Raw genomic sequence first — 25,968 nt, 5'->3', positions numbered from 1 at the left:
ATTTATCATAGTTTCAAATTCATTTATAATTCCAACTTGGTTTATATCCTTGATTTCCAATGATCATATTCAGATTTGAATTAAGATTTAGAATAAGGTATCATGCAAAACTTCTGAAGAAGGGAGGTACAGTAATAGTGGACTGGCTAGTGAGGTTGTTTAATGTGTATCTAAGGGAGGGTAGAGTGCCAGAGGACTGGAGGAGTGCCAGTATATTTCTGTTTTACAAAGGAGGAATCAGTATGTTGAGTGTCATTGGGAAGGCTTATGGGATGGGGGCAGGAGGTAAATGGGAGGGTAATGGGTAGGGGAATGGAGATGGTTAAAGACAATAGAGAAAAGTAGGAGGTGAGCCAGTTGTTGTTTGCTGGCAACATTGCACTTGTGGCAGGGTCAGAGGGGTGATTAAGAAACTTAGTTGTGGAGTTTGGAAAGGTATGCAATGGGAGAAAGTTAAAGGTAAATGTGGGTAAAAGTAAGGTGATGAGCTCTATAAGAGGAGAAGATGGCAGCGAGTTGGAAATAAGCTTAAGGGGAGAGGCTGCAGGACATTTATATCTTTAGGTATTTGGGATTGCATGTGGAAGGAAAGGGAGGAATGAATGTGTAGGTAAATTGCAGACTGAGAGAAGCAAATAAATGCCTTGGAGGATTAAAAAGTGTTATGAGAAAAATGCATTTGGGAATGGATGCAAATAGGAGATCATACAAGGGAGTGATTGTACAAATGGCACTGTATGGGACAGAGACTTGGAATTTAAGAGAGGCAGAGAGGAAAAATTTAAATGTGTTTGAGATGAAATGTCTGAGAAGTATGGTAGGGGTTACAAGGTTGGACAGAATGAGAAATGAAGAGGTGAGGAGGAGAACTGAGGTGGAAAAGGAGATGGCAGATAGGGCTGATGAAAGAGTACTGGGAAGGTATGGACACATGGAAAGAATGAATGAAGAAAATTTAGGGGAAAAATATGGAAGAGGTGGATGGAGTGAACTGGAGGGGACAATCAAAGGTGAGACAGATGATGGATGGGATGAATGGGTGTTGAGCAAGAGGGTGAGTGGAGAATGGCTGTGTATAGATGATACTGTGATGCAAGGAAGGGAGGGGGCAGGGGATGGGATGGGGAGGGAGTGGTTATATGTGAATGATATTTTGACACAGCCCAAAAGGATTTCTCCCTGTCTCCTTTTCTGCATAAGGGGATGGAGGGGGGGAAGGTTGCTGATTAAGTGAAGTGGCCTTACTATGGATGTGCTGTGTCTTTCTGCAATGCATATGACCCAGGGCACTGGGTGGGATATAGGGATAACCCGTCATCCATGGGAGCTAAGAGGAGAAGGAAGAAAATGTGGTAGATGGGAGTGGATATGTTCCTTATGACTTGGTTACCTCCATTGTAAAGGGGAGAAAGCCCTTGCCATACAGATAGATTTGAATTTTTCCAACTTGGGCTATTCCACCTAAGTTATTCCAGATATGCATTTATATGGGAAATGTATTTCTTTACATCCTTTAGACATAAAGTCATTCTTAATTTGTTCTGATGACCTCTTAACCTCTTCAATATGAATCAAATTCTCACAGGCAACATCAGCAGCCTGATGTATGATGATTTGATGATGCATCACAGTACTCATGTTATAAAATATAAAGACAGCTGTATTACTCATTCTCTTTCACTCTGAATATTAATAACCACAGAAAATATGATCAAGCCAGGTTATAGAATATAGGGGTCACTCAGCTACAACTACATATATATACCAAAGGCTCTTTCCTCCTTACAATGGAGGTAGCCAAAAAACAATGGCATAAGATCCACTCATACCCATTCCATCCCCACATACTCCACTTCCATCCACCCCCCTCCCTCCCTCTTATCTTGGCTCCTCCTGGATGACAGGTAATCCCTGCATCTCACTCACTGTCCTTGATCAGAAGCAGTGTCGGAATACACGGCACATCCTCAGCAAGGCTGCTACAACTACAAAATAAATATAAATCAAGATGCCAATGCCAGCATCCTCATATACCCACTCGTGCCTCATGACACCTATGTAGGTGTTATCATATGGAACGGGTTAAATCCCTCCTGTCCCTTATCAAGAGATCTCTTCTGTCAATGTAGTCTGTCCCTTTTAGTGACCTGAATACTGTAATCATATCTCCTCTTTGATCTTAGCTTGTTAAGTGTAGTTGGGAAGGCTTGTGGGAGTATCTTGAGAGGATTAGAAGAGGAACAGAGGGAGTAATTGGTGAGGAACAGTGTGGGTTTAGGACAGGTAGAGGTTGCATAGATCAGATTTTTGTGGTAAGACAGATATGTGAGAAAGCTATAGGAAAGGGGAAGGATGTTTTTTGGGCTTTTATAGATTTGGAAAAGGCTTATGACAGGGTAGACAGGAAGGCACTGTGGGAGGTTTTGCAGATATACGGGATAGGAGGAAAGCTTCTAGGAGCCGTCAAGAGTTTTTACGAGAGTAGTAGAGCATGTGTCAAAGCTTCTAGGAGCGGTCAAGAGTTTTTACGAGAGTAGTAGAGCATGTGTCAGGATTAGTAATGGAGAGAGCGAGTGGTTTGAGGTAAAGGTGGGACTTTGTCAGGGATGCATTATGTCGCCCTGGCTGTTCAATTTATACATGGATGGGGTGGTGCGAGAGGTAAATGGAAGGGTAGTGGGTCAGGGATTGGAGATGGTTAAAGAAAATGGAGAAAAGTGGGAGGTGAGCCAGCTGTTGTTTGTGGATGACACTGTTCTTGTAGCAGGATCAGAGAAGGGATTGAGGAAGTTGGTGACAGAGTTTGGGAGTGTGTGAAAGAAGAAAGTTGAAGATAAATGTGGATAAAAGTAAGGTGATGAGATGTAAAAGGGGTGAAAGTGGCAGCAGATTGGAAGTGAGTGTTAAGGGAGAGCGACTGGAGGAAGTGGATAGTTTTAGATACTTGGGTGCGAATGTGGGAGGAAAGGGTGGAGTGGAGGTGGAGGTAGAATGTAGATTGACAGAAGCAAGTAAATGCCTTGGTGGATAAAGTGTAATGAGGAATAGACACTTGGGAATGGAGGCTAAGAGGAGACTGTATGAAGGAGTGATTGTGCCAACAGCACTGTATGGGGCAGAAATGTGGAACATAAGAGAGGAATAGAGGAGTTTGAATGTGTTTGAGATGAGGTGTCTGAGAAGTATGATGAGGGTTACTAAGCTGGATAGAGTGAGAAATGAGGAGGTGAGGAGGAGAACAGGGGTGGAAAGGGAGTTGGGAGAGGGTGGATGAAAGAGTATTGTGATGGTTTGGACACATGGAAGGAATGAGTGAAGAAAGATTAGTAAAAGAGGTATGGAAGGCAGATGTGGAGGGAGTAAACATGAGGTGGCAACCTAGGATGAGATGGATGGATTGGGTGAAAGGGGCTTTGGGGAAGAGAGGAATGTCTTTTGAGGAAGGATGGGAGAGGACAGAAGACAGGGGTGACTGGAGAATGGTTGTATATGGATGATGATGTGATGCATGAGGTGGAATGGATGGGGGGATGGGGGGTAAGGTAGTATGTGTGAGAAAGAATTTGATGCAGCCCGAAGGGATTTCTCCCTGTCTTCTCCTTTTCTGCATGAGGGGACGGAGAGGAGGGGGGGGTCGCCGATATAATGAAGCAGCCTTACTGTGGATGTGCGGTGTCTTGTGACACTGCCTCTGACCCAGGGCAGTGGACTAGATGCAGGGATGACCCATCATCCAGGAGATGCCAAGATAAGAGGAAGGGTAGAGGGTGGAGGGGAGTGGAGTGTATTAGAGATGAAATGGGTGGGAATGGTTTTATGCCTTTTTCTTTTTGGCTACCTCCCTTGTAAGGGGGAAAAAGCCTTTGGTATATGTATGTATGTATGTATGTATATATATATATATATATATATATATATATATATAAATATATACATTTATATATATATATGTAAATGACATGGATGGTGTAGAATGTTACATGAACTTCTTTGTAGATGATGCAAAACTACTAAAGAAAGTACAGAGAAAGATTGTGAATCACTAGAGAGATCTGGACAAGGTCTGAGAATGGAGTCAAAAGTGGGATGTGATCTTCAACATTAAGAAATGTAGTATAATTGAATTTGGAAAAAAAAAAATATCAGGACAATATAAAATCTGTATAAAGGAAATAAAGAAAGTTAGTTCCAAAAAGGACCTAGGAGTAATTATCACCAAAGACATGTCCCCAAACAAACATATAAACAAAATAGTTGGAGAAACCTACAATTTATTAAGATCAATAAAGGTGGCTTTTAATTACTTGGATGAAGTAATGGTAAAAAAAATACTAGTTACACTAATAAGACAAAGATTGGAGTACACTGCGACACTATGTACACCCAATATAAAAAAGAATACAGTAGAAGCCCGATTTAACGGATCTCAATTTAGCGGAAGCTCAAATTAGCGAACTGCAAATAGCAATAACGAAAATGCTCAACTTAGCGGAAATGGTCCGCTAAGTTGACCATTTTCTGCTAGCTGGCCAGACGCGTATACGGAAATAGCTCAATTTAGCAGGAACGGTCCGCTAAGTTGAGCATTTTCCGTCAACTGGCCACATGCGTGTCTCAGAGTCCAGTGTTACCTGATGTAACCAGATTGTGGTGGTGGAGTCAAGGAAAAATTTATAATTTAGTATTTTGGAGGTATATAAATTTACACATACTATAATATATATACAATAATATATAATTCAGTATATGTATAAAGTATAATTGTAGCAGAAATATATTCAAGTAGAAATAGACGGTATAATAGGAAAACAAAATAATGTATATGAGAAAATGACCGAGAGGATTTAGCAAAATAACCTCAATATAGCAGAAAATTCCGCTACGTAGGGAGTCAAATACCGAACCAGAGTTAGCGGAAATAAGCTCAAGCTAGCGGAAAATTCCGCTAAATAGGGGGCCGAAAACGACCTCCAATTTAGCGGAAAATTCAATTTAGTGGACTGGACCTTGGCTGAATTAGTTCGGTAAATCGGGCTTCTACTGTATAAGGAGAATAGAAAGAATCCAAAGAGGACAAAGATGGCCCCAACACTTTCAAAATTGACATACGAACAAAGATTGTCTAAACTGTAACTACCAACCCTTGAAGAAAGAAGAGAAAGAGGAGATCTACTGGTCATTTATAGAATCATGAAAGGTATGGAAGTCCTTGACAGAGAAGACGTATTGAAGTGGGATAAAAGAAAAACAAGGGGACATGAAAAAGAACATAATTAGAAAGAATTCAAAGAGCAACGACAAAGATGACACCAATGCTTTCCAAATTGACATACGAACAAAGATTGGCCAAACGTGAACTACCAACCCTGGAATAAAGAAGAGAAAGAGGAGGTCTACTAACCATCTGCAGAATTATGAAAATGATGGAAGTCCTTGATAGAGATGATTTACTAAGGTGTGATAAAAAAAACAAGACATAAAACAAAACAAAATTTGAAAAGGATAGTTACAGAAGAGACCTAAAAAAAAATAGCTTCCCACACAGAGTGGTAGATATCTGGAACAAATTGAATGAGGAAACAGTGAGTGCAAAAACTATAAAATAATTTAAGATCAAACTGGATGCTGAAAGATACAAAAGTGGGTTACTATGAGCATAGCTCTCATCCTGTAAAATACAACTAGGTAAATACACACACCATGATCTCTTGATGCCCTCTTATCCCAGGTGAAGAGATCTTCTCAAATCGCCTTTGTTCATCCCTTTCAGTGCTCTGAACACTACAGTCAGGTCCCCTATTTTTCTTTGATGCTTCAATACTCACAACCTCTTGTATAATTTACCTCCAAGACTGGAAATTGTCTTTGTATATGGATACAGCCCATTACTCATTCATAGACAATGCAACAAAGGAGATCACAAATACCATACCAAAAGCTAGCATGAAACATTCCTAGAGGTTACAAAAAAAAAAAAAAATACAATCCCAATTGTACACCAGAAATAGCCTTTTTCATGAAAAAGAGAAATTAAATGATTAACTGACTCCCACAGAGCAAGAAAAAGAACAACTTTAACAGCATGAATGCAGATGATGCAAAGATCATGAGAAGAGTGAAGAATGAGGAAGACTTGACTGTTGCAAAAAGATCTAGACACTATATATGTATGGAGCCAAGAATGAAAAATTAATTACAATACCAAAAAATGCAGTGTTGAAAATGGGTAATCACTCAAGAACTCCATCTTTGAACTATTAATTATGAAGCAATTTTTACAAAAGCAGAATAGGTTTGGGAGTGTTGATGAAAGACCTGTCACCTGACACACATATCAGTAAGATTGTGGGAAAGATATGTGGATAGCAGCAGAACAGTAAAGCAACTTTTCACTGTACAGTATGGATGAAGAGATGATGAGAAAACTCATAGAAACTAATCAGTCCAAGACTAGAATATGCATCAGTGGTATGATCCCCACACAGAGTGAAGGATATAAGCAAGATCAAGAGGATACAAAAGGCAGCAACCAAACTGGCTCTTAACCTTGTAGATAGATAAGTCATAGGAGGCGAGACTAAAATCAATGAATTTGCAAAAGTGACAGACTGAAGAGGAAGATCTGACTTAATTACAGTGTTTAGGTTGCTAAAGGGCATTGTTGTTGTTGTCGTTCCCTAGACTGTCTGTCCGAGCAGTCCCGTCTCCCCAAGGAATGCCACAGCCGAAACTGGGTTTTCCCACAAATCCTTCATAGAGTGTATGTTGTGTTTTTGCGGCGGCAACCAGCCCTGGCCACCGGCTCTACGCAGGTGGCACTGATCCCCAAAAGGAGCTACGACTACCTTGGGGAGTACCGCTAAAGGGGGTAGAGTACATTGGCAGAAGAGATCTCTTGATAAGGAATAGGAGGGCTTTAAGTGTTTATGAGAACAAATTGAAAAAGACAATGGCTAAAGGATGTGAAGAAATGCAGTTTTCCATACAGATGCATAAATATTTGGGAAAGTTAAGAAGGGAATATATCCCAAGCTAGAACAATACACATACATACACCAAGGGCTTTTTCCCCCATACAAGGGAAGTAGCCAAAGTCAAAAGGCTTAAATCCACTCCCACCCATTTCATCCCCATATACTCCACTCCCATTCATCACTCCTTCCTCCCTCTTTTCTTGGCTCCTCCTGGATGACAGGTCATCCCTGCATCTTACCCACTGCCCTGGGTCAGAAGAGATGCAGCAAGACACAGTACATCCACAGCAAGACTGCTTCATTTAATTGGTGATGACCCCCCCCCCTTCATCCCCTCATACTAGAACAATACCTGAATATCAAAGTATGATAATTAGAGAATAAGTAGATATAGCAAAAGTTGGAAACATACATGAATTTGAAGCTAGGTATAATAGAGTGAAAGGCAGGAACCCATGAACACTACTTCCTCCCTGCATACTAGTTAGGTAAATGTAATTAGGTAAGTACACACAGATTACAAAACAAATATATCAAAACTGATCTGAAAATATATACTGAACTTCATTATCTTTCATAGTATATATATATATATATTCTATGTATCTTATCAAATGTTTTCTCTAGATTTAAGTGAACACAGTTCACCCAAACATCCCTCCCTTGAAGCACATCAGTTACTCATGAATAAAAAAATCAACAAATCAAAAACACATGATCTTCCTTTCTTGAAGCCGAATTGGTTTTCCTCCAGGGCTTTTCCTCTTCTAAATACACTAAACATCCATTGTTCATAATTCTTTCTCATAGTTTAGCTAACACACCGGCCTATAATTCAGATATTAGATACTGTTACATCTCTTTGTGAATAATCAGTCTGATTGTAATGAACCCAGAAAAAAAAGTTCATGTATCTTGTCCACTAGTTTCTTAACACTCTTGGAGTATGCAACTCGAGATTCCATTGGGCCCTATGGCTTTCTTTGCATCAAGTATGTACAGTAGTTTTTGCACCTGTACCTCCACTTTTAGAGAAGAGAGGTATGCATTCTTTTACATATACTCGCATAACAAATAGTTATTCCTGCTATTGGGGTCAGAGGCAATGCAGCAAGGCACAGAACCTCCATAGCAGGGTACACCAGCTGAAGCAGATTTACCTCCACTACTTCATTACATGGTGATCTTCCCTTATCTACTCAAAAAATATTTAGAGCAGACATCTTGCAGAACCACCACTAGCACACATGAAATAGATTGAGTGGATAGTGTATGTTCATGGTATTGTTAAATGGTATCTGAAATGCTTGTAGACATACATATACCAGAAAATCTTTTCCTTTTTCATGTCTATATGTATGTATATACGTATACCAAGGGTTTTTTTCCCCCATACAAGGGAGGTAGCCTAAGTCAAAAGGCATAAATCCATTCCTACCTTTTTCATTCCCACATACTCCACTCCCATTCACCACCTCTCCCTCTTTTCTTGGCTCCTCCTGGATGACTGGTCATCCCTGCATCTCGCCCACTACCCTGGGTCAGAAGCAATGCAGCAAGACATAGCACATCCACAACAAGGCTGTTTCATTTAATTGGCTACCCCTCCCCTCTCCATCCCCTCATGTAGAAAAAGAGAAGACAGGGAGAAATCCCTTTGGGATTCATCAAAACATCACTCACACATACTCTCTAACACCCTATTCCCCACCCTCTCCCTTCCATGCGTCACAGCATCATCCATATACAACCATTCTCTACTCACTCTTATCTTCTGTCTTCTCCCGTCCTTCCTCAGCAGACATTCCCCTCTTTCCCAATGCCCCTTTTACTCCATCCATCCATCTTATCTTTTACTAATCTTTCCTTATTCATTCTTTCCATGTGCCCAAACCATCCCAATACTTTTTCATCAACCCTATCTTCTAACTCCTTTTCCATCCCCTTTCTCCTCCTCACCTCATTTCTCACTCTATCTGGCCTAGTAACCCTTACCATACTTCTAGGTCATTTCATGTCAAACACATTTAAACAGTTTCTCTATTCCTTATGTTTCATGTTTCTGCTCCATATAATACTGTCTGCACAATCACCCCTTCATACAATCTCCTCTTAGCATCCATTCCCAAATGTCTATTTCTCATTACACTTTTTAATCCCCCAAGGCATTTTCTTGCTTCTCCCAGTCTACATTCTACCTTCAACTCCACTCCTCCCTTTCCTGCCACATTCTCCCTTAAGTATCTAAAGTTATCCATTTCCTCCAGCCTCTCTCCCTTAATACTCAGTTCCAATTGTACATCTCATCACTTTACTTTTACCAACATTTATCTTTAACTTCTTTCTTTTGCACATCTTCCCAAATCCTGTCACTAACTTCCTTAATCCCTCCCCTGATCCTGCTACAAGTGCAATGTTATCAGCAAACAACAACTGGATTATCTCCCATTTTTCTCCATTTTCTTTAACCATCTTCAATCTCCTTTATTTGAACTGTGGTCAGCAACATTCCCATAGATCTCTCTTGGAAGAAACATTGCAATGTTTTGTATTAGTTTGAGTGTGTTTCTATGCCACTAGCTGTTAGGAGCAGGGACAGGAAGGGAGCACTTGCCAATTGTCTGTTTACCTTATATATGAAAGTGGAAAAAATTTAGTGGAAGCTGATAGTGAGAGATCTTGGGCCTGGTCTGGAGAATAAGTGCTTGGTCCTTGGGGCTAGATAGAGGTGAAGGTGCTGACAGGATTTGAGGAAGAGTTGGAGAAAGGGTTATTCTTTCAGATGCCTGTCTTGTAGGGCCACTCTGTGTAGTCTTCCATCATTACTCATATGCTTATATAGATTATTTACTCTTGCCACATATGATTAACACTCAAAATAGATACTTCTCATCCACTGTAAGCAAGGAGACTATGTTGTTGCATTACATATAGTTGCAGTGCTGCCCTTGATTTTTTTTACTTTCATGTCAATTACATGTGTTTGTGCTTTTTAAATTTATCTTGAGAATATAAATTATCAACTTAACCTTTATACTGTGGGCATCTCATGAGCCGGCCTACTCTCTCCTGCTGGAATATTTCGCAAAATTTAAGCAAACATTCTTCACACTGTAATTCATAAACCCCTTATCAGAAAGAATAACTGAGGGACCATAGAAAGTACATACCTTCAGTTAGTGTTTGATGTGGTCTTCATATTGTAAATCACTTGTGATTTCTGAAGGTGGGTGACTTTTTGAACTTGAGTATGTTTCCCTGACTAATTCATCGAGAGTATCACATTTATTTTCATCAATTACCTCACTACTATGGTAATGATAATAACACATTTGCTTGGGAATCTTGATTGTGTGTGGTTGACAGGCAGAGACAATTGGCAAAGTTTAGAAACACTTATGATGAAGTGTCTATGGTATGCATACTGAAAGATATGTCTCATCAGTGAGACATGTGTGGTTTGGTCCAGGTTTTCCTGTAGCACTAATGAGATGCCTGCAATTTAAAGGTTAATGAGAATTGTAACTGAATTTTGTTGTACGTTGTTTGGTGTAGTATACAGTTTTAGAATCCTAACCATGTACTCTTTTGCAGGTACGTCCCCCTACAGCATGAGTGGCACGCCAGGACCTATGATGTCACCTCCTCCAGCTGAAGACTCTATGGGTTACGGGATGTCTGGCATGAATGGGTCGGGTTATGCTGGGGTAAGTCTTTACATTGAGTTTGTTTTATCTTTCATATATAAAAGTGCAAGACATTACAGTGCCTCTGTTCTACATCCCAAACAGCAGCCATCCGGTAGGGGTTAACTGTATTCATAATGAATACTAACAATCCCACAGGCAAGAATAATGATTGTTGTAGACTCAGGTCTTTTCTCCAAGGATTTGACATGATCACCACATTTGAATTTAACATTTTCATGTGGAATGCAACTGAAAGGCAAATTGCACCCAACATCAGTGCAACTGTTGCATGGACTGCTAGCACATAAGGGGAGTGGTTTAATATTCCCATAGCATGCAACAGAAAGAGTTTAACTTATCCCTCCACTTTCACCCTGTCAGGGTTAGGGCACACTGAACTGCCCTACTTATGAATGTGATAACATTGCTCATTGATTATAACACTTGGCTGCAGAAGCAAAAGGCTTCATTTTCTCTTCCAAGTGGTCAGAAACTCCCAGACTCCCTGGTTCTGGAGGGAGTGGATGTGGCTGCTGAGAACAGTTGTACATGGTGGGAGCCTCAGGCAGGTCCTGTCCTAAAGGCTTCCCAATTTTAACAGGAATAGAGGTCAGGATTGAGACATGGGGGTCTAACCTGGGATTTATGGTGGCAGGCTTCATCAGCAGTGCCCCAAAAGCTATACAGCAACAACAGCATCTCAAATGGCAAAACATTGCTCCCTTGACCTACCTTTTCCTGTCTTTCTTAGAGAGCCACCATGGTTCACACACTTGTTTACATATTTAACTCCTGGGTATTCTCCATGTTATAAAATTTAACAATACATACACCACTGACTCCTGGATACATGGATCATTTAGGTGTCATAACAGTTTTTGACTGATGTCATTTCACATTTTTTTTCTTTCCTATTCTCATGTATATTCTATTTCTACCATTTTCCCCTTTTTTCCCCAATTATTCCTTCTCCATCTTTACATCCATTTTTCTTGCTCCTATGGTAGTATCTAATTCGGATCCCATATTCCTCCACTTTCCTTTTTTTTTTTTTTCTTTGTTACCTTCATTCTGTTACTATTTTACTCCCAAATTGCTTAATTTTCTTACTTTCTGAGTCTTCTGCTACACTAAAACAGCCAATTTACTTATCTTTCACATTCAGTGGCTCACTTAGGTATGCATTGGATAGAAAGCACAAATACCCACCTCCCTAAGTCAACATGGATTGAAAGAGGGCTGTACCATCACTACATTGCTCACAAATCTCACTCAACAAGAACCAGAGGGATTCAACAAGAAAGCTCAACCAAATAGAACTTGAATAAGGATTTTAACACAGTCACCAGATGGAACTGATGAACAAAAGTTTTCAGTTTGTTTTCACTAATAACAATGATTTCTTGGAGGAGAGAGAAGTCAGCAGTAATGTTGTGTTCAATCAGTCAGTTGTTACCTTGGGCTTCATTAAGTGAAAAACCTGCAGCCCTGCAGTGGGCCTGTAGGTAAGAAAATAGAATACAAAAAGTAGCAACCAGAATGATCCCAAACCTTGCTGATAAGCCATTTGAGGAGAGATAGGAAAAACTAAGACTGCCCATATTGAAAGAGAAAAGAGAAAAGAGAGGTGATATAGTTGTTGTTAGAACAGAGAAGGTAAGAGAAAATTTGGATAGATCTGTTAGTATAGGATAGAAGAACAACAGGAGATCATAGTAAAAAAAATAATAAAAATAAAAGAAGATTGATTAAAAGATGTTATGAAGTATAGCTTTTCACATACATCTGTCAAGTTATAGAACAAATTAGAAGAAAAAGTTGAAGACAATAACTTGAATTAATTTGAAACAAAGTTTGAAAGGGAGATATATAGAGATGGGACCCATCACATAGATGTAGCCCCACGTAAATTTACCACAGTTAGGTACATATGTGTGTGGGGACCATACTACTATGCATCAGTAGTATGGTCCCCACACAAAGTGAAGGATTGAGAGAATACATAGGGCAGCAACCAAACTAGTCCCCAGCCTGGCAGGTAAACCATACGAGGAAAGACTAAAAGTACTTTGAAAGATTGAAGAGAAAGCGGTGACATAATTACAGTGTTCAGGTCACTAAAGGGGATAGATTACATTTATAGAAAAGATCTGCTTAAAAATGGGAGGGCTTTAAGAGGTTATAGAAGTAAATTAAGAAAGACCACATGTCAAAAGGATATGAAGAAATACAGTTTTCCATATGTATATGTGGAATAGCTTAGAAGGTAATATAGCCCAAGCTCAAACAATACATGACTTCAGATCTAAATATGATAGCTGGAAATTAAGGATATAGATTAAGTTTGAACTGTACATGAATTTGAGTGTAGGTATGTTAGAAAATTAGAGAATAGGAAATGGGAATAAATGAGCAGTGCTCCTTTCATGTATACTACAATTAGGAAAATACATATACCATAAGGCCTTTTCCCCTTTATAAAAGGGTGGCCATATAATGTTGTAGATTAGATAAATGCACACACATGCTCACTCTCTCTCTGTCTCTTTTTTTTTTTTTCTTTTCTTTCTTTTGTGTTCTGCTATTGTAGCTCAATGTCTCTGATGCATTAGTTATTCTTATTCCTGATTTCTGTACATTCACTTACTGGAGTTTAGTTGAGTTTGTGAATAATAATCATAACTCTCCAGTTCTGATTTTTTTCCTCTCTGTCATAATTTGAAGTCATTTGGAATCCTGCCAAGTAGAGCATTAAATGTTGGTTTTAACGTTATAAGCCAACATTTCTAGGAAACCATACGTGTATAGAATTACAAATACCTGTTATAGGCAAGGTTGTTTATATTTCATGTTTTTTCATGCTAGAGAACAGTTGCTGATGTTATAAAAGATATATTTACCTGCAAGACTGGGTCTTCTAGAATGAGGCCTAAACCACCTGAAATCCACCTCTTTAATGTCAGTATTTGTGCCTCATTCATCAATAATGGCTTGCAGTATTTGCATACCCACCTTAATAAATGTGGATATGTGAATCTGAAATATCCACCATATGTTGGAGGTTTATTGAGTCCTTTTGAATTAATATAATATGAACCTTCATTCCCTCTGTTATTATGACTGAAGGTACAGGTTGAGAATCCTCTTTTTTTTTCCCCTCTGTTATTATGACTGAAGGTACAGGTTGAGAATCCTCTTTTTTTTTTTCAAAATCTGAACATTTTAAAAATCCTATAAATTTTAGTGAGAAATGACACAAATAGAAAATTCTAAAGAATATCTTCAATTTACACTGTATTTCACACTACTGTATATAACCAAGAATGGATCATGTAGAACTTGTATGAAATAATGAATAAATATACATACATACTAAAGGGACACTGAATTGGTTTTGGATGGGTAGGGGTTGCATGTAAGGTTTGACTTTGCCACACTTTTTATAAAGGGGAAAAGGATTTTGGTGTATGTACATATATATGTATACATACATATACCAAGGATTTTTTACCCCTTACAAGGAAGGTAGCCAAAGTCAAAGGCATAAATCCACTCCCACCCATTTCATCTCCACAGACTCCACTCACCCATTACCCCAGGTCAGAAGCAATGCAGCAGGACACAGCATATCTACAGCAAGGCCACTTCATTTAATTGGTAACCCCACCTCTTTGTCCCTTCATGCAGAAAAAGAGAAGACAGACAAATTCCTTTGGCCTGAATCAAAATATAGTTTCACACATACTCCCTCACCCCCCATCATTCCCCACCCACTCCCTTCCGTGCATCACAACATCATCCATACACAACCATTCTCCACTCACCCCTATCTTCTGTCTTCTCCCTCCCTTCCTCAGCAGACATTCCCCTCTTTCCCAATGCCCCTTTTACCCAGTCCATTCATCTCATCCTTGGTTGCTCCCCCATGTTCACTCCTTCCACCTCTGCCTTCCACACCTCTTTTACTAATTTTTCTTCACTCATTCTATCCATGTGTCCAAACCATCCCAATACTCTTTCATCAACCCTATCTCCCAACTCCTTTTCCACCCCCTCTCTCCTCCTCACCTCGTTTTTCACACTATCCAGCCTAGTAACCCCTACAATACTTCTCAGGCATTTCATCTCACTTTTCAAACTCTTCCTCTCTTATGTTCCATGTTTCTGCCTTATACAGTGCTGTCTGCACAGTTACCCCTTCATACAATCTCCTCTTAGTATCCATTCCCAAAAATCTATTTCTCATTACATTTTTTAATCCCATAGGGCATTTACTTGCTTTTCTCATTCCACATTGTACCTCCATTTCCACTCCTGTTCCCGCCACATTCGCCCCAACTATCTAAAGCTATCCACTTCCAGTGTTTCTCCCTTGATACTTACTTCCAGTTTATTGGCATCCTCTCCCCTTGTATGTCGCATCACATTACATTTACCCACATTTATCTTCAACTTACCTAACTCTGTCACTAACTTCCTTAATCCCTCCTCTGATCCTGCTACAAGTGCAATGTTATCACCAGACAACGACTGGCTTATTTTTTATTTTTCTCCATTTTCTTTAACCATCTCCAATCCCCAGCCCATTACCCTTCATTTACCTTGTACATCACCCCATCCATGTATAAATTGAATAGACATGCCAACAAGACACATTCCTGGTGAAGTCCCACCTTTACCTCAAACCACTCACTCTCTTCATTTCTAATTCTGCCCTCCACTTTCTTTTTACTAGTTTTATCTCACTCATTCGTTCCATCTGAGATACTTTAGGCATATGAAAAAAATGAGTGAAGAAAGAGTAGGAAAATGTGGAAGGCAGAGGTGGATGGAGTGAACTTGAGGGAAAGACCAAAAATGGGATGGATGGATGGATGGATGGATGGGGTGAAGGGCTTTGGGTAAAAGGGGAATATGTATTGACCAGGGAAGGAGATGGCAGAAGAGAGATGTGAGTGGAAAATGGTTGTGAATAGGTGATAAACTGATGCAACCCAAAGAGGTTTCTCCTTGTGTTTTGTGTGTACTCATTGGGGACAAAGAGGGTTGCCATGTAAATGAATCACTGGTGGTAAACAAGTTTCAGCTGTTGGGCTTGGCTGTGAAGCTTCTGTGTCTTGTTGCATTGCCTCTGTCCCAGACATCAGGTTGGGGACCGGGATAGCACTTCATCCACAAGGAGGCAAGATATTTTTAACCCCTTCACTCCGGGCCAAAATCTCGCGGGTAGCATTAGCTGCCAGACGTGTGATGTTGCATCATAATACTCGCATTATAAAAAATAAAGTCACCGCTGTATAAATCGTTTTCTCTTTCACCCGTGAATTTTGATAACCATAGAAAGTATGATGAAGCCAGTTTACAGAGTATGGGAGTCACGCAGGTACAACTACAATAAATATAATCAAGACGCCGTCGGCATCCTCGCGTACCCACTTGCTCCTCATGACGCCTACGTAGGTGTCACCGTATGGAAGGGGTTAAAAGGGAAATAAATAGGTGTGAGGTGGGTGGAAGGTAGCCTTGGCTGGGTACTTCCCTTGTGAGGGGGAAGAAGTTTTTGTGTTTATGTACATGTATGTATGTACCTAGTTGTATTATACGGGAAGGGAGTTATGCTCGTGGTGACCTGTCTTTGTATCTTTCAGTATCAAGTTTTTTCTTAAAATCTTGAATAGTGTTTGCACACACTGTTTCTTTGTCTAATTTGTTCCAAGTGTCTATCACTCTGTGTGGGAAGCTATTTTTTTCAGATCTCTTCTGGAGATGGTTAAAGAAAATGGAGAAAAGTGCGAGGTGAGCCAGCTGTTGTTTGTGGATGACACTGTGCTTATGGCAGGATCGGAGGAGTGATTGAGGAAGTTGGTGACAGAGTTTGGGAGAGTGTGTGATAGAAGAAAGCTGAAGATAAATGTGGGTAAAAGTAAGGTGATGAGATGTACAAGGGGTGAAAGTGGTAGCAGACTGGAAGTGAGCATAGGGAGAGCGACTGGAGGAAGTGGATAGTTTTAGATACTTGGGTGCAAATGTGGCAGGAAAAGGTTGAATGGAGGTGGAGGTAGAATGTAGATTGAGAGAAGCGAGTAAATGCCTTGGTGGATTAAAAAGTGTAATGAGGAATAGACATTTGGGAATGGATGCTAAGAGGAGACTGTATGAAGGAGTGATTGTGCCAACAGCATTGTATGGGGCAGAAACATGGAACATAAGAGAGGAAGAGAGAAGGAGTTTGAATGTGTTTGAGATGAGGTGTCTGAGAAGTATGATTGGGGTTACTAGGCTAGATAGAGTGAGAAATGAGGTGAGGAGGAGAACAGGGGTGGAAAGGGAGTTGGGAGATAGGGTGGATGAAAGAGTATTAGGATGGTTTGGAGACATGGAAAGAATGAGTGAAGAAAGACTAGTAAAAGAGGTATGGAAGGCAGATGTGGAGGGAGTGAACATGAGGGGACATCCTAGGATGAGATGGATGGATGGAGTGAATGGGGCTTTGGGGAAGAGGGGAATGTCTGTTGAGGAAGGACAGGAGAGGACAGAAGACAGGGGTGACTGGAGAATGGTTGTATATGGATAATGTTGTGATGCATGAGGTGGAATGGATGGGGGGATGGGGGTGAGGTAGTATGTGTGAGCAAAATTTGACACAGCCCGAAGGGATTTCTCCCCATCTTCTCCTTTTATGCATGGGGGGATGGAGAGGGGGGGGTCGCCGATTTAATGAAGCGACCTTGCTGTAGATGTGCTGTGTCTTGTGACACTGCCTCTGACCCAGGGCAGTGGCCAAGGTGAAAGGTGACCTGTCATCCAGGAGGTGCTAAGATAAGAGGGAGGGTGGAGGGGTGTGGAGTGTATTTAGGGATGTAATGGGTGAGAATGATTTTATGCCTTTTTCTTTTTGGCTACCTCCCTTGTAAGGGGGGAAAAAGCCTTGGTATATCTATGTATGTATGTGTTCCATTTTACAAGGGAAAAGGGAACAAGTGTGAGTGTAGTAGTTTCAGAGGGATTAACCCCTTCCATACGGTGCCGCATACGTAGGCGGCATGAGGAGCAAGTGGATACGCGAGGCTGCCATATCGGCGTCTTGATTATATTTATTGTAGTAGCCCCTGCGTAATGAAATACTCTCTAAACTGTCTTCATCACATTTTCTATGGTTATCAAAATTCACGGGTGAAAGAGAGAACGATCGATATAAGCGGTGACTATATTTTATGATGCGAGTATTATTACGACACATCGTACTTCTGGCAGCTAATGCTGCCCACAAGATTTTGGCCCGTACTGAAGAGGTTAACTTGTTAAGCGTAGTTAGGAAGGTTTATGGGAGGATCTTGATTGAGAGGATTAGGAGAGGAACAGAGGAAGTAATTGGCAAGGAACAATGTGGATTTAGGACAGGTAGAGGTTGCGTAGATCAGATTTTTGTGGTAAGACAGATATGTGAGAAAGCTATGGGAAAAGGTAAGGATGTTTTTTGGGCTTTTATGGATCTAGAAAAGGCTTATGACAGGGTAGACAGGAAGGCACTGTGGGAGTTTTTGAAAATGTATGGGATAGGAGGAAAGCTTTTAGGAGCTGTCAAGAGTTTTTATGAGAGTAGTAGAGCATGTGTCAGGATTAGAAATGGAGATAGTGAGTGGTTCAAGGTAAAGGTGGGACTTCATCAGGGATGTGTTATGTTGCCCTGGCTGTTCAACTTATACATGGATGGGGTGGTGCGAAAAGGGTGGTGGGTCAGGGATTGGAGATGTTTAAAGAAAATGGAGAAAAGTGGGAGGTGAGCCATCTGTTGTTTGAGGACGACACTGCACTTGTAGCAGGATCAGAGGAGGGATTGAGGAAGTTGGTGACAGAGTTTGGGAGAGTGTGTGAAAGAAGAAAGTTGAAGATAAATGTGGATAAAAGTAAGGTGATGAGATGTACAAGGGGTGAAAGTGGTAGCAGACTGGAAGTGAGCATTAATGGAGAGCAACTGGAGGAAGTGGATAGTTTTAGATACTTGGGTGCAAATGTGGCAGGAAAGGGTGGAGTGGAGGTGGAGGTAGAATGTAGATTGAGAGAAGCAAGTAAATGTCTTGGTGGATTAAAAAGTGTAATGAGGAATAGACGTTTGGGAATGGAGGCTAAGAGGAGTATGAAGGAGTGATTGTGCCAACAGCATTGTATGGGGCAGAAACATGGAACATAAGAGAGGAAGAGAGGAGTTTGAATGTATTTACCTAGTTGTATTTTGTGGGAAGGGGAGCTTCTTGCAGTGTCTAGTTTGCTCTTAAACTCATGAATGGTTTTTGCTCACACTATTTCATTGTCCAGTTTGTTCCAAGTGTCCACCACTCTATGTGGAAAAATGTTTTTCTTTAGATCTCTTCTGTATCTATGTTTTTTATTTCCTTTCCATGTCCTCTTGTGCTTCTCTTGTCCCAGTTTAAGAAGTCCCCTCTATCAAGTATTTCTGTGCCCTTCATGATTCTGTAGATGGTCAGTAGGTCACTTCTCTTCTTTGCTCCAGAGTCAGTAACTCCAGTTTAGTCAATCTCTCCTCATATGACAAGTGTGCAAGTGCAGGTGCCATTTTTGTTGCTGCTCTCTGGATTCTTTCTATTTTCTTTATATTCTTTTTGGTACTGGATAACCACAATGTCGCCGCATATTCCAATCTAGGCCTTATCAGTGTGACCAATATTTTTTTAATCATTTCTTCGTCGAAATATGTAAATGCCACTTTTATTGATCTTAGCAATTAGATGAGGTGTCTGAGAAGTATGATGGGGGTTACTGGGCTGGATAGAGTGAGAAATGAGGAGGTGAGGAGGAGAACAGGGGTAGTAAGGGAGTTGGGAGATAGGGTGGATGAAAGAGTATATGGATGGTTTGGAGACATGGAAAAGATGAGTGAAGAAAGACTAGTAAAAGAGGTATGGAAGGCAGATGTGGAGGGAGTGAACATGAGGGGGTAACCTAGGATGAGATGGATGGATGGGGTGAAGGGGGCTTTGGGGAAGAGGGGAATGTCTTTTGAGGAAGGACAGGAGAGGACAGAAGATGGGTGACTGGAGAATGGTTGTATATGGATGATGTTGTAATGCATGAGGTGGAATGGGTGGGGGGATGGGGGATGAGGTAGTATGTGTGAGAAAAATTTGACACAGCCCGAAGGGATTTCTCCCCGTCTTCTCCTTTTCTGCATGGGGGGATGGAGAGGGGGGTTGCCAATTTTATGAAGCGGCCTTGCTGTAGATGTGCTGTGTCTTGTGACACTGCCTCTGACCCAGGGCAGTGGACAAGATGCAGGGATGACCTGTCATTCAGGAGGTGCCAAGATAAGAGGGAGGGTAGAGGGTGGAGGGGAGTGGAGTGCATTGAGGAATGGAATGGGTGGGAATGAATTTTATTCCTTTTCCTTTTTGGCTACCTCCCTTGTAAGGGGAGGGGAAAAAAGCCTTTGGTATATATATGTATATATGTCCCTAACTAAGTTGCCTTTCTCTTTAATTACTTGGATCACTGTTTCCTTGGTATTTTCCTTGACCTGTTGCTCCATTATTTCTTTAAAGGATACTTTTTGATATTCCTGTTCAAATTTCCATGTTTCTTTATTTCCTGTAAGTAATTTTCTTTTGTTTTTCCTTCCACCTTTACAGTTACTGCTTGTATTTGATCTTTTATCTCCTTTTTTAATGCCTCATTCCTATTTATATCTTCACTTTCAACCTTTCATTTTCTCTCTTTAATTTATTAATTCCTTTTTTAAGTCATATATCTCCCTATTATTCTCCTCATTGGCTTTCCTTAGCATAGCTACTTCTTTGTACATTATTTTATACTCACATTTGAGCTCTATTAATTCATCCAAAATGTCGTTAATATCTCTATTTCTCATTATATTTCTATACCTGGGCTCTCTATCCATTTCTAACCCTCTTCACATAATATTTCTTTCCCCTTCAAACCCCGAAAAGAAACCTCTTTCAAACCTTTGGTATTCCTTGGTGTTTGAGAAAGACCTGTCTTCTTTCGAATGACACCAAGTATTTACCTAGTTGTATTTACAGTAAACTTCCACTTATCCGAACTCCAAGGTGGATTAGAAATGTCCGATTAACCGAAATGTTCGGTTAATCCGACTTTGTATGTTTCATTCCCGTAGATTTTTATCGGTAATGTCATCTGCCATATTCGTACCCGTAAACTTAACATACATATGGAAATGCTTATAATAGTTCATAAACATATTCTATAGAGTATAAAGAGAAAATGTTTAAGGAGAGCTTGTGATACTGTATCGTCACTGAGAGGACTCACGAATGTATGTACAGCCAAACAGTCGATCAGGTGTAAACATGGAGTGTGCTGCCACCGTGTGAGCACTTGGTGAAGCTTGCGGGTGGCGCGGAGGTGGCGGAAGAGGCGGTGGGGTGTTTGAATGTTCGGTTGAGATCCAAATACGTTCGGTTAAAACGATGGCTACCATATTGAGAAAATGTTCGGTTAATGTGATTATTCGGTTAAAACGCGTTCGGATAAGCGCGAGTTTACTGTACCTAGTTGTAATATACGGGAGGGGAGCTATGCTCATGGTGACCCATCTTTGTATCTCTCCGCATCAAGTTTTGTCTTAAAATCTTGTATAGTGTTTGCACATATTGTTTTGTTGTCTAATTTGTTCCATGTATTAATTGCTCTGTGTGGGAAACTGTTCCTTTTCAAGTTTTTTCTATAGCTATCTTTTTTCAGTTTTTTCCGTGTCCTCTCGTTTTACTGTTGTCCCACACTAACAGGTCGTTCCTGTCTAAAACTTCCATTCCTTTCATTATTCTGTAGATAGTCAGCAAATCTCCTCTTTCTCTTCTTTGTTCCAGTGTTGGTAGGTTCAGTTTGGATAGTCTTTGCTCATATGTCAGTTCGGCGAGAGTCGGTGCTAGTTTGGTTGTCGCTCTTTGGAATCTTTCTAGTTTCTTAATATTCTTTTTGGTGCTGGGTGTCCAAAGTGATGCTGCGTACTCAAGTTTTGGTCTTATTAGTGTAGTTAGTATTTTCTTGATCATTTCTTCATCCATATAAGTAAATGCCACTTTGATTGACCTCAAGTTGTAGGTTTCTCCGAATATTTTATTTATATGCTTATCAGGTTTCATGTCCTTTCCAATCATCACTCCAAGATCTTTTTCAGTTTGCTTTTTTATTTTTTCTTCTCCAATTCTGTATTCTGTTGATATTCTGTTTTTACACTTTCCAAATTCCATTATACTGCATTTCTTTATATTAAATTTCACTTCCCACTTTTGAGTCCAATTCCATATCGTGTCCAGATCTTGTTGCAATGAGTTGCAGTCCTCTTCCGTTTTTACCTTTTTAAGTAATTTTGCATCATCTGCAAAAAAAATTCATATAGCACTCCACGCCTTCATTCATGTCATTAATGTATACGGCGAACATCATCGGGGAGTCTCTATTCTGTTTTCTTCCAAGCATCTTTTTGTAGGTTCTTTGTCTTTCAGAGTTTCTTTGCTATTTTCCATCTTTTATAAAAAAAAGAACAAAAAAAAAAAAAAAGATAAAATGGAGATATAAAGATGTTTACATTCTGGTCACAGGGAATACTTCCTCCCTTCACCATATCTTTGTAAACAACTAGGCCTGCTTTCAAATTCATTCGTTCGTGAATCTCTAAATAGCGGGTTCAGAGCGTTCATTCCAGCACATCTTGCTTCGACCATGGTTGGTGTGTGTGTGTGTATATATATATATATATATATATATATATATATATATATATATATATATATATATATATATATATATATATATATATATATATACACACACACACACATATAAAAGGGAGGGTGGAGGGGTGTGGAGTGTTTTCAGGGATGGAATGGGTGGGAATGATTTTATGCCTTTTCCTTTTTGGCTACCTCCCTTGTAAGGGGGGAAAAAGCCTTGGTATATGTATAGAGAGGAACAAAAAGCATAGGAAAGGAAGACTGAGGTACAACAAACCAGACTTTACAAAACTAAAGACATTCTTCCGGAATGCAAACTGGGAAATATTTTACAGGGAAGAAACAACAGTGGAAGAGAAATGGAATATATTGATGGAAAACTACAATGAAGGGGTAAACAGGCATGTACCAAGACAAAAGCGAGAGAGAGAGTACATTAAATGTTGGTTCAACAAAAGATGCAGTGAGGCAAAAGACAGAAGGGACAAAGCTTGGAAAAAGTGGAGAAAAGACAAAAAACAAAGCAAATGGCAAATTTATGTTAACTATAGAAATGAGTATGTTAATGTGAGAAGAGAGGAGAAAAGGAACCATGAGAAGGATATTATAGACAAATGCAAAGAGCAACCCAAACTATTCTATCGGTATGTGAATGGTAAACTTAAAAACAAACAGGAATTGGTGAAACTATGCCAAGGAAACATAGAATACACAGAAGATTTAGAGATGGCCGAAGTCATGAACAATCACTTTAAATCTGTTTTCACCAGAGAGAAAATACCAAATTGTGACATAGATAAAAACAAGAAATCTCCCCTCATGAATGAGTTTACAGCATCACTAAAGGAAATATCAGAACATTTATCAAGGCTGGATGTCAGAAAATCACATGGCCCGGACGGTATTGCAAATTGGATTCTAAAGGAGTGCAAAGAAGAACTAACAGACAAAATACACATCTTAGTAAACAGCTCACTCAAAGAAGGAAAGATACCCGAGGACTGGAAAAACGCTAACATTGTACCAATACACAAAGGAGGAAACAAAGAAGAACCCACCAACTATAGGCCAGTATCACTAACAAGCACCATAGCCAAAATTTGTGAGAAAATAATCAAGAATAGATGGGTAAAACATCTGGAAGACAATGACATATTAAACCCAAGACAATTCGGATTCAGACAAGGAAGATCATGCTCCACAAACTTAATATGCTTTTACTCAAGACTAATAGACATAGTGCAAGAAAGAAATGGATGGGCTGATTGTGCATTCCTAGACTTGCAAAAAGCCTTTGACAAAGTACCACACAGAAAACTACTAAAAAAACTGGAACACATAGGAGGAATACAGGGAAACCTACTAAAATGGATAGAGGACTTTCTGACTGGTAGAAAGATGAGAGTAGTGCTCAGAGAAAAATATTCAGATTGGAAAGAGGTGATCAGTGGAGTACCGCAAGGATCTGTGCTGGCACCAATAATGTTTGCTATCTATATGAATGACATGGATGAGGACGTGAACTGCTACATGAGCTTCTTTGCCGATGACGCCAAACTGCTAAGGAAAATAGAAACTGATGAGGACTGTGAAGCACTGCAAGAAGACCTAAATAGGGTATGGAACTGGAGTCAGAAATGGGAAGTGGACTTTAATACTAAGAAGTGTAGCATAATGGAGTTTGGAAAAAGCAAAAACAGAATATCAGGAAAATATACAATTGGAACCAAAGAAGTAAAGAAAGTAGGATCTGAAAAAGATTTGGGAGTAATTATCACGAACGACTTGTCCTATGATATACAGATTAACAAAATTGTCGGGGAGACTTACGACTTGCTAAGATCAATAAAAGTGGCGTTTACATACTTGGACGAAGACATGATGAAAAAAATATTGGTTACATTGATAAGGCCTAGATTAGAGTATGCAGCGACATTGTGGTCCCCCAGTACCAAAAAGAATATAAAGAAAATAGAAAGAATCCAAAGAGCAGCTACAAAAATGGCACCTGCACTTGCAAACCTATCATACGAGGAGAGATTGGCTAAACTGGAGTTACCGACACTGGAGCAAAGAAGAGAGAGAGGTGACCTATTGACCATCTACAGAATCATGAAAGGCATAGAGGTACTCGATAGAGAGAACTTACTTAACTGGGACAAAAGAAACAGAAGAGGACATGGAAAGAAAATAAAAAAACATAGCTATAGAAGAGAACTGAAGAAAAACAGTTTTCCTCATAGAGTTTTGGACACTTGGAACAAACTGGACAATGGAATAGTATGCGCAAAAACCATTCATGAGTTTAAAAACAAACTAGACACTGCAAGATACAAAGGCGGGACATCACGAGCATAGCTCCCCTTCCCGCAAAATACAACTAGGTAAATAAGGTAAATACACATACATACTGAGGGGTTTTCCCCCTATAAGGGAGGTAGCCAAAGTCAAAAGGCATAATTCCACTCCCACCCATTTCAACCTTACCCACTCCACTCCCATTCACCACCCCTCCCTCCCTCCTCCTTTTCATGGCTACTCCTGGATGACAGGGTCATCCCTGCATCTCACCCATTGCTCTGGGTCAGAAATAATGCAGCAAGATGCAGCACATCCACAGCAAGGTTGCTTCATTTAATTGGTATATATTTAATCTACTGAGCCCTACCCCATTGTGGATGGTGTATACATATACATACATACAGTATACATTATATAATTTTGTTGTTGTGTTACTATGAATCATTTTATGTTCACTAAGTAATATTAACATGGTATTTTTTGTTTTACCATTCTAAATAGAAAAACATTGCATACAGTGAGGATTGAATATATTTATTGTGTTGATGATGTGGATTTTTCAGTGGTAGAGTAAACACATGACACCTAAGGGACATCCTCAGACTGTCCTGATTTATAAATGGTTATATAGAAGTGTTCTGAAAAAAGTTGAAAATCTTCAACATTTCAGATAAAGGATTCTCGACTGTTATTTGCCTTGAAGAGATGTTTTCTTCCTTTACCATCTGTCTATCTTGAAGATACTGGTCTTTGGGCACTAAATTTTTTTGGATTAACCTACTTCTATTCATTTTTCACCCTTCCTATGATATTTATAGTTTGCCTGTTCTTGGGGTGTTTGTATATATATATATATAAGGAGTGGGGGAAATGCACTAAGGCACAGGGCACATTAAAAAGAAATAATAATGAAATAATAATAATAATAATAATAATAATAATTGTTATTGTAAGATTGAGTCTTGTTTCCATGGCTGGGTTTCATATTTTATATCTAACCACAGTTTGTTCACACCTTCAGATTTATTTGTTTGTATTTGAATTAATTGATAAATGTCCCCACCACCCAATTTCATTGGCTTTGCTGTCAATGTTAAGGGTTGTAGGGACAACATATATGCTTTTACCAAAATTTCCAATTACTGAACTTGGAAGGAAAATCATAAGATTTAGTTGAAAGGTCCTGAGCTCGATTTATAAGATTATATACTATGTACAGTTCTTAGATCAAGTTAAAGAGATTTGTCTTTGATCTGTCATGAAGTTTAAGCTATT

The 25,968-nt window shown here is 39.7% G+C and overlaps 1 protein-coding gene across 4 annotated transcripts in view; it reads left to right on the top strand.

Moving 5' to 3' along the window:
- LOC143041013 (homeobox protein extradenticle-like) overlaps nt 1-25,968 on the top strand; it is a 186,049-nt gene that overhangs the window by 134,211 nt on the left and 25,870 nt on the right. For all 4 annotated transcript variants that reach the window (XM_076212564.1, XM_076212562.1, XM_076212563.1 and 1 more), the window contains one exon: nt 10,569-10,681. In XM_076212564.1, coding sequence (XP_076068679.1) covers nt 10,569-10,681 — 113 coding nt within the window. The remainder of the gene's footprint in view (nt 1-10,568; nt 10,682-25,968) is intronic.

Source organism: Oratosquilla oratoria, chromosome 30 (genome assembly GCF_046742065.1).
Source record: "Oratosquilla oratoria isolate Oo_2021 chromosome 30, ASM4674206v1, whole genome shotgun sequence".
In the NCBI taxonomy this organism is placed as follows: domain Eukaryota; kingdom Metazoa; phylum Arthropoda; class Malacostraca; order Stomatopoda; family Squillidae; genus Oratosquilla; species Oratosquilla oratoria.
This window is presented reverse-complemented; position numbering and strand designations above follow the sequence as displayed.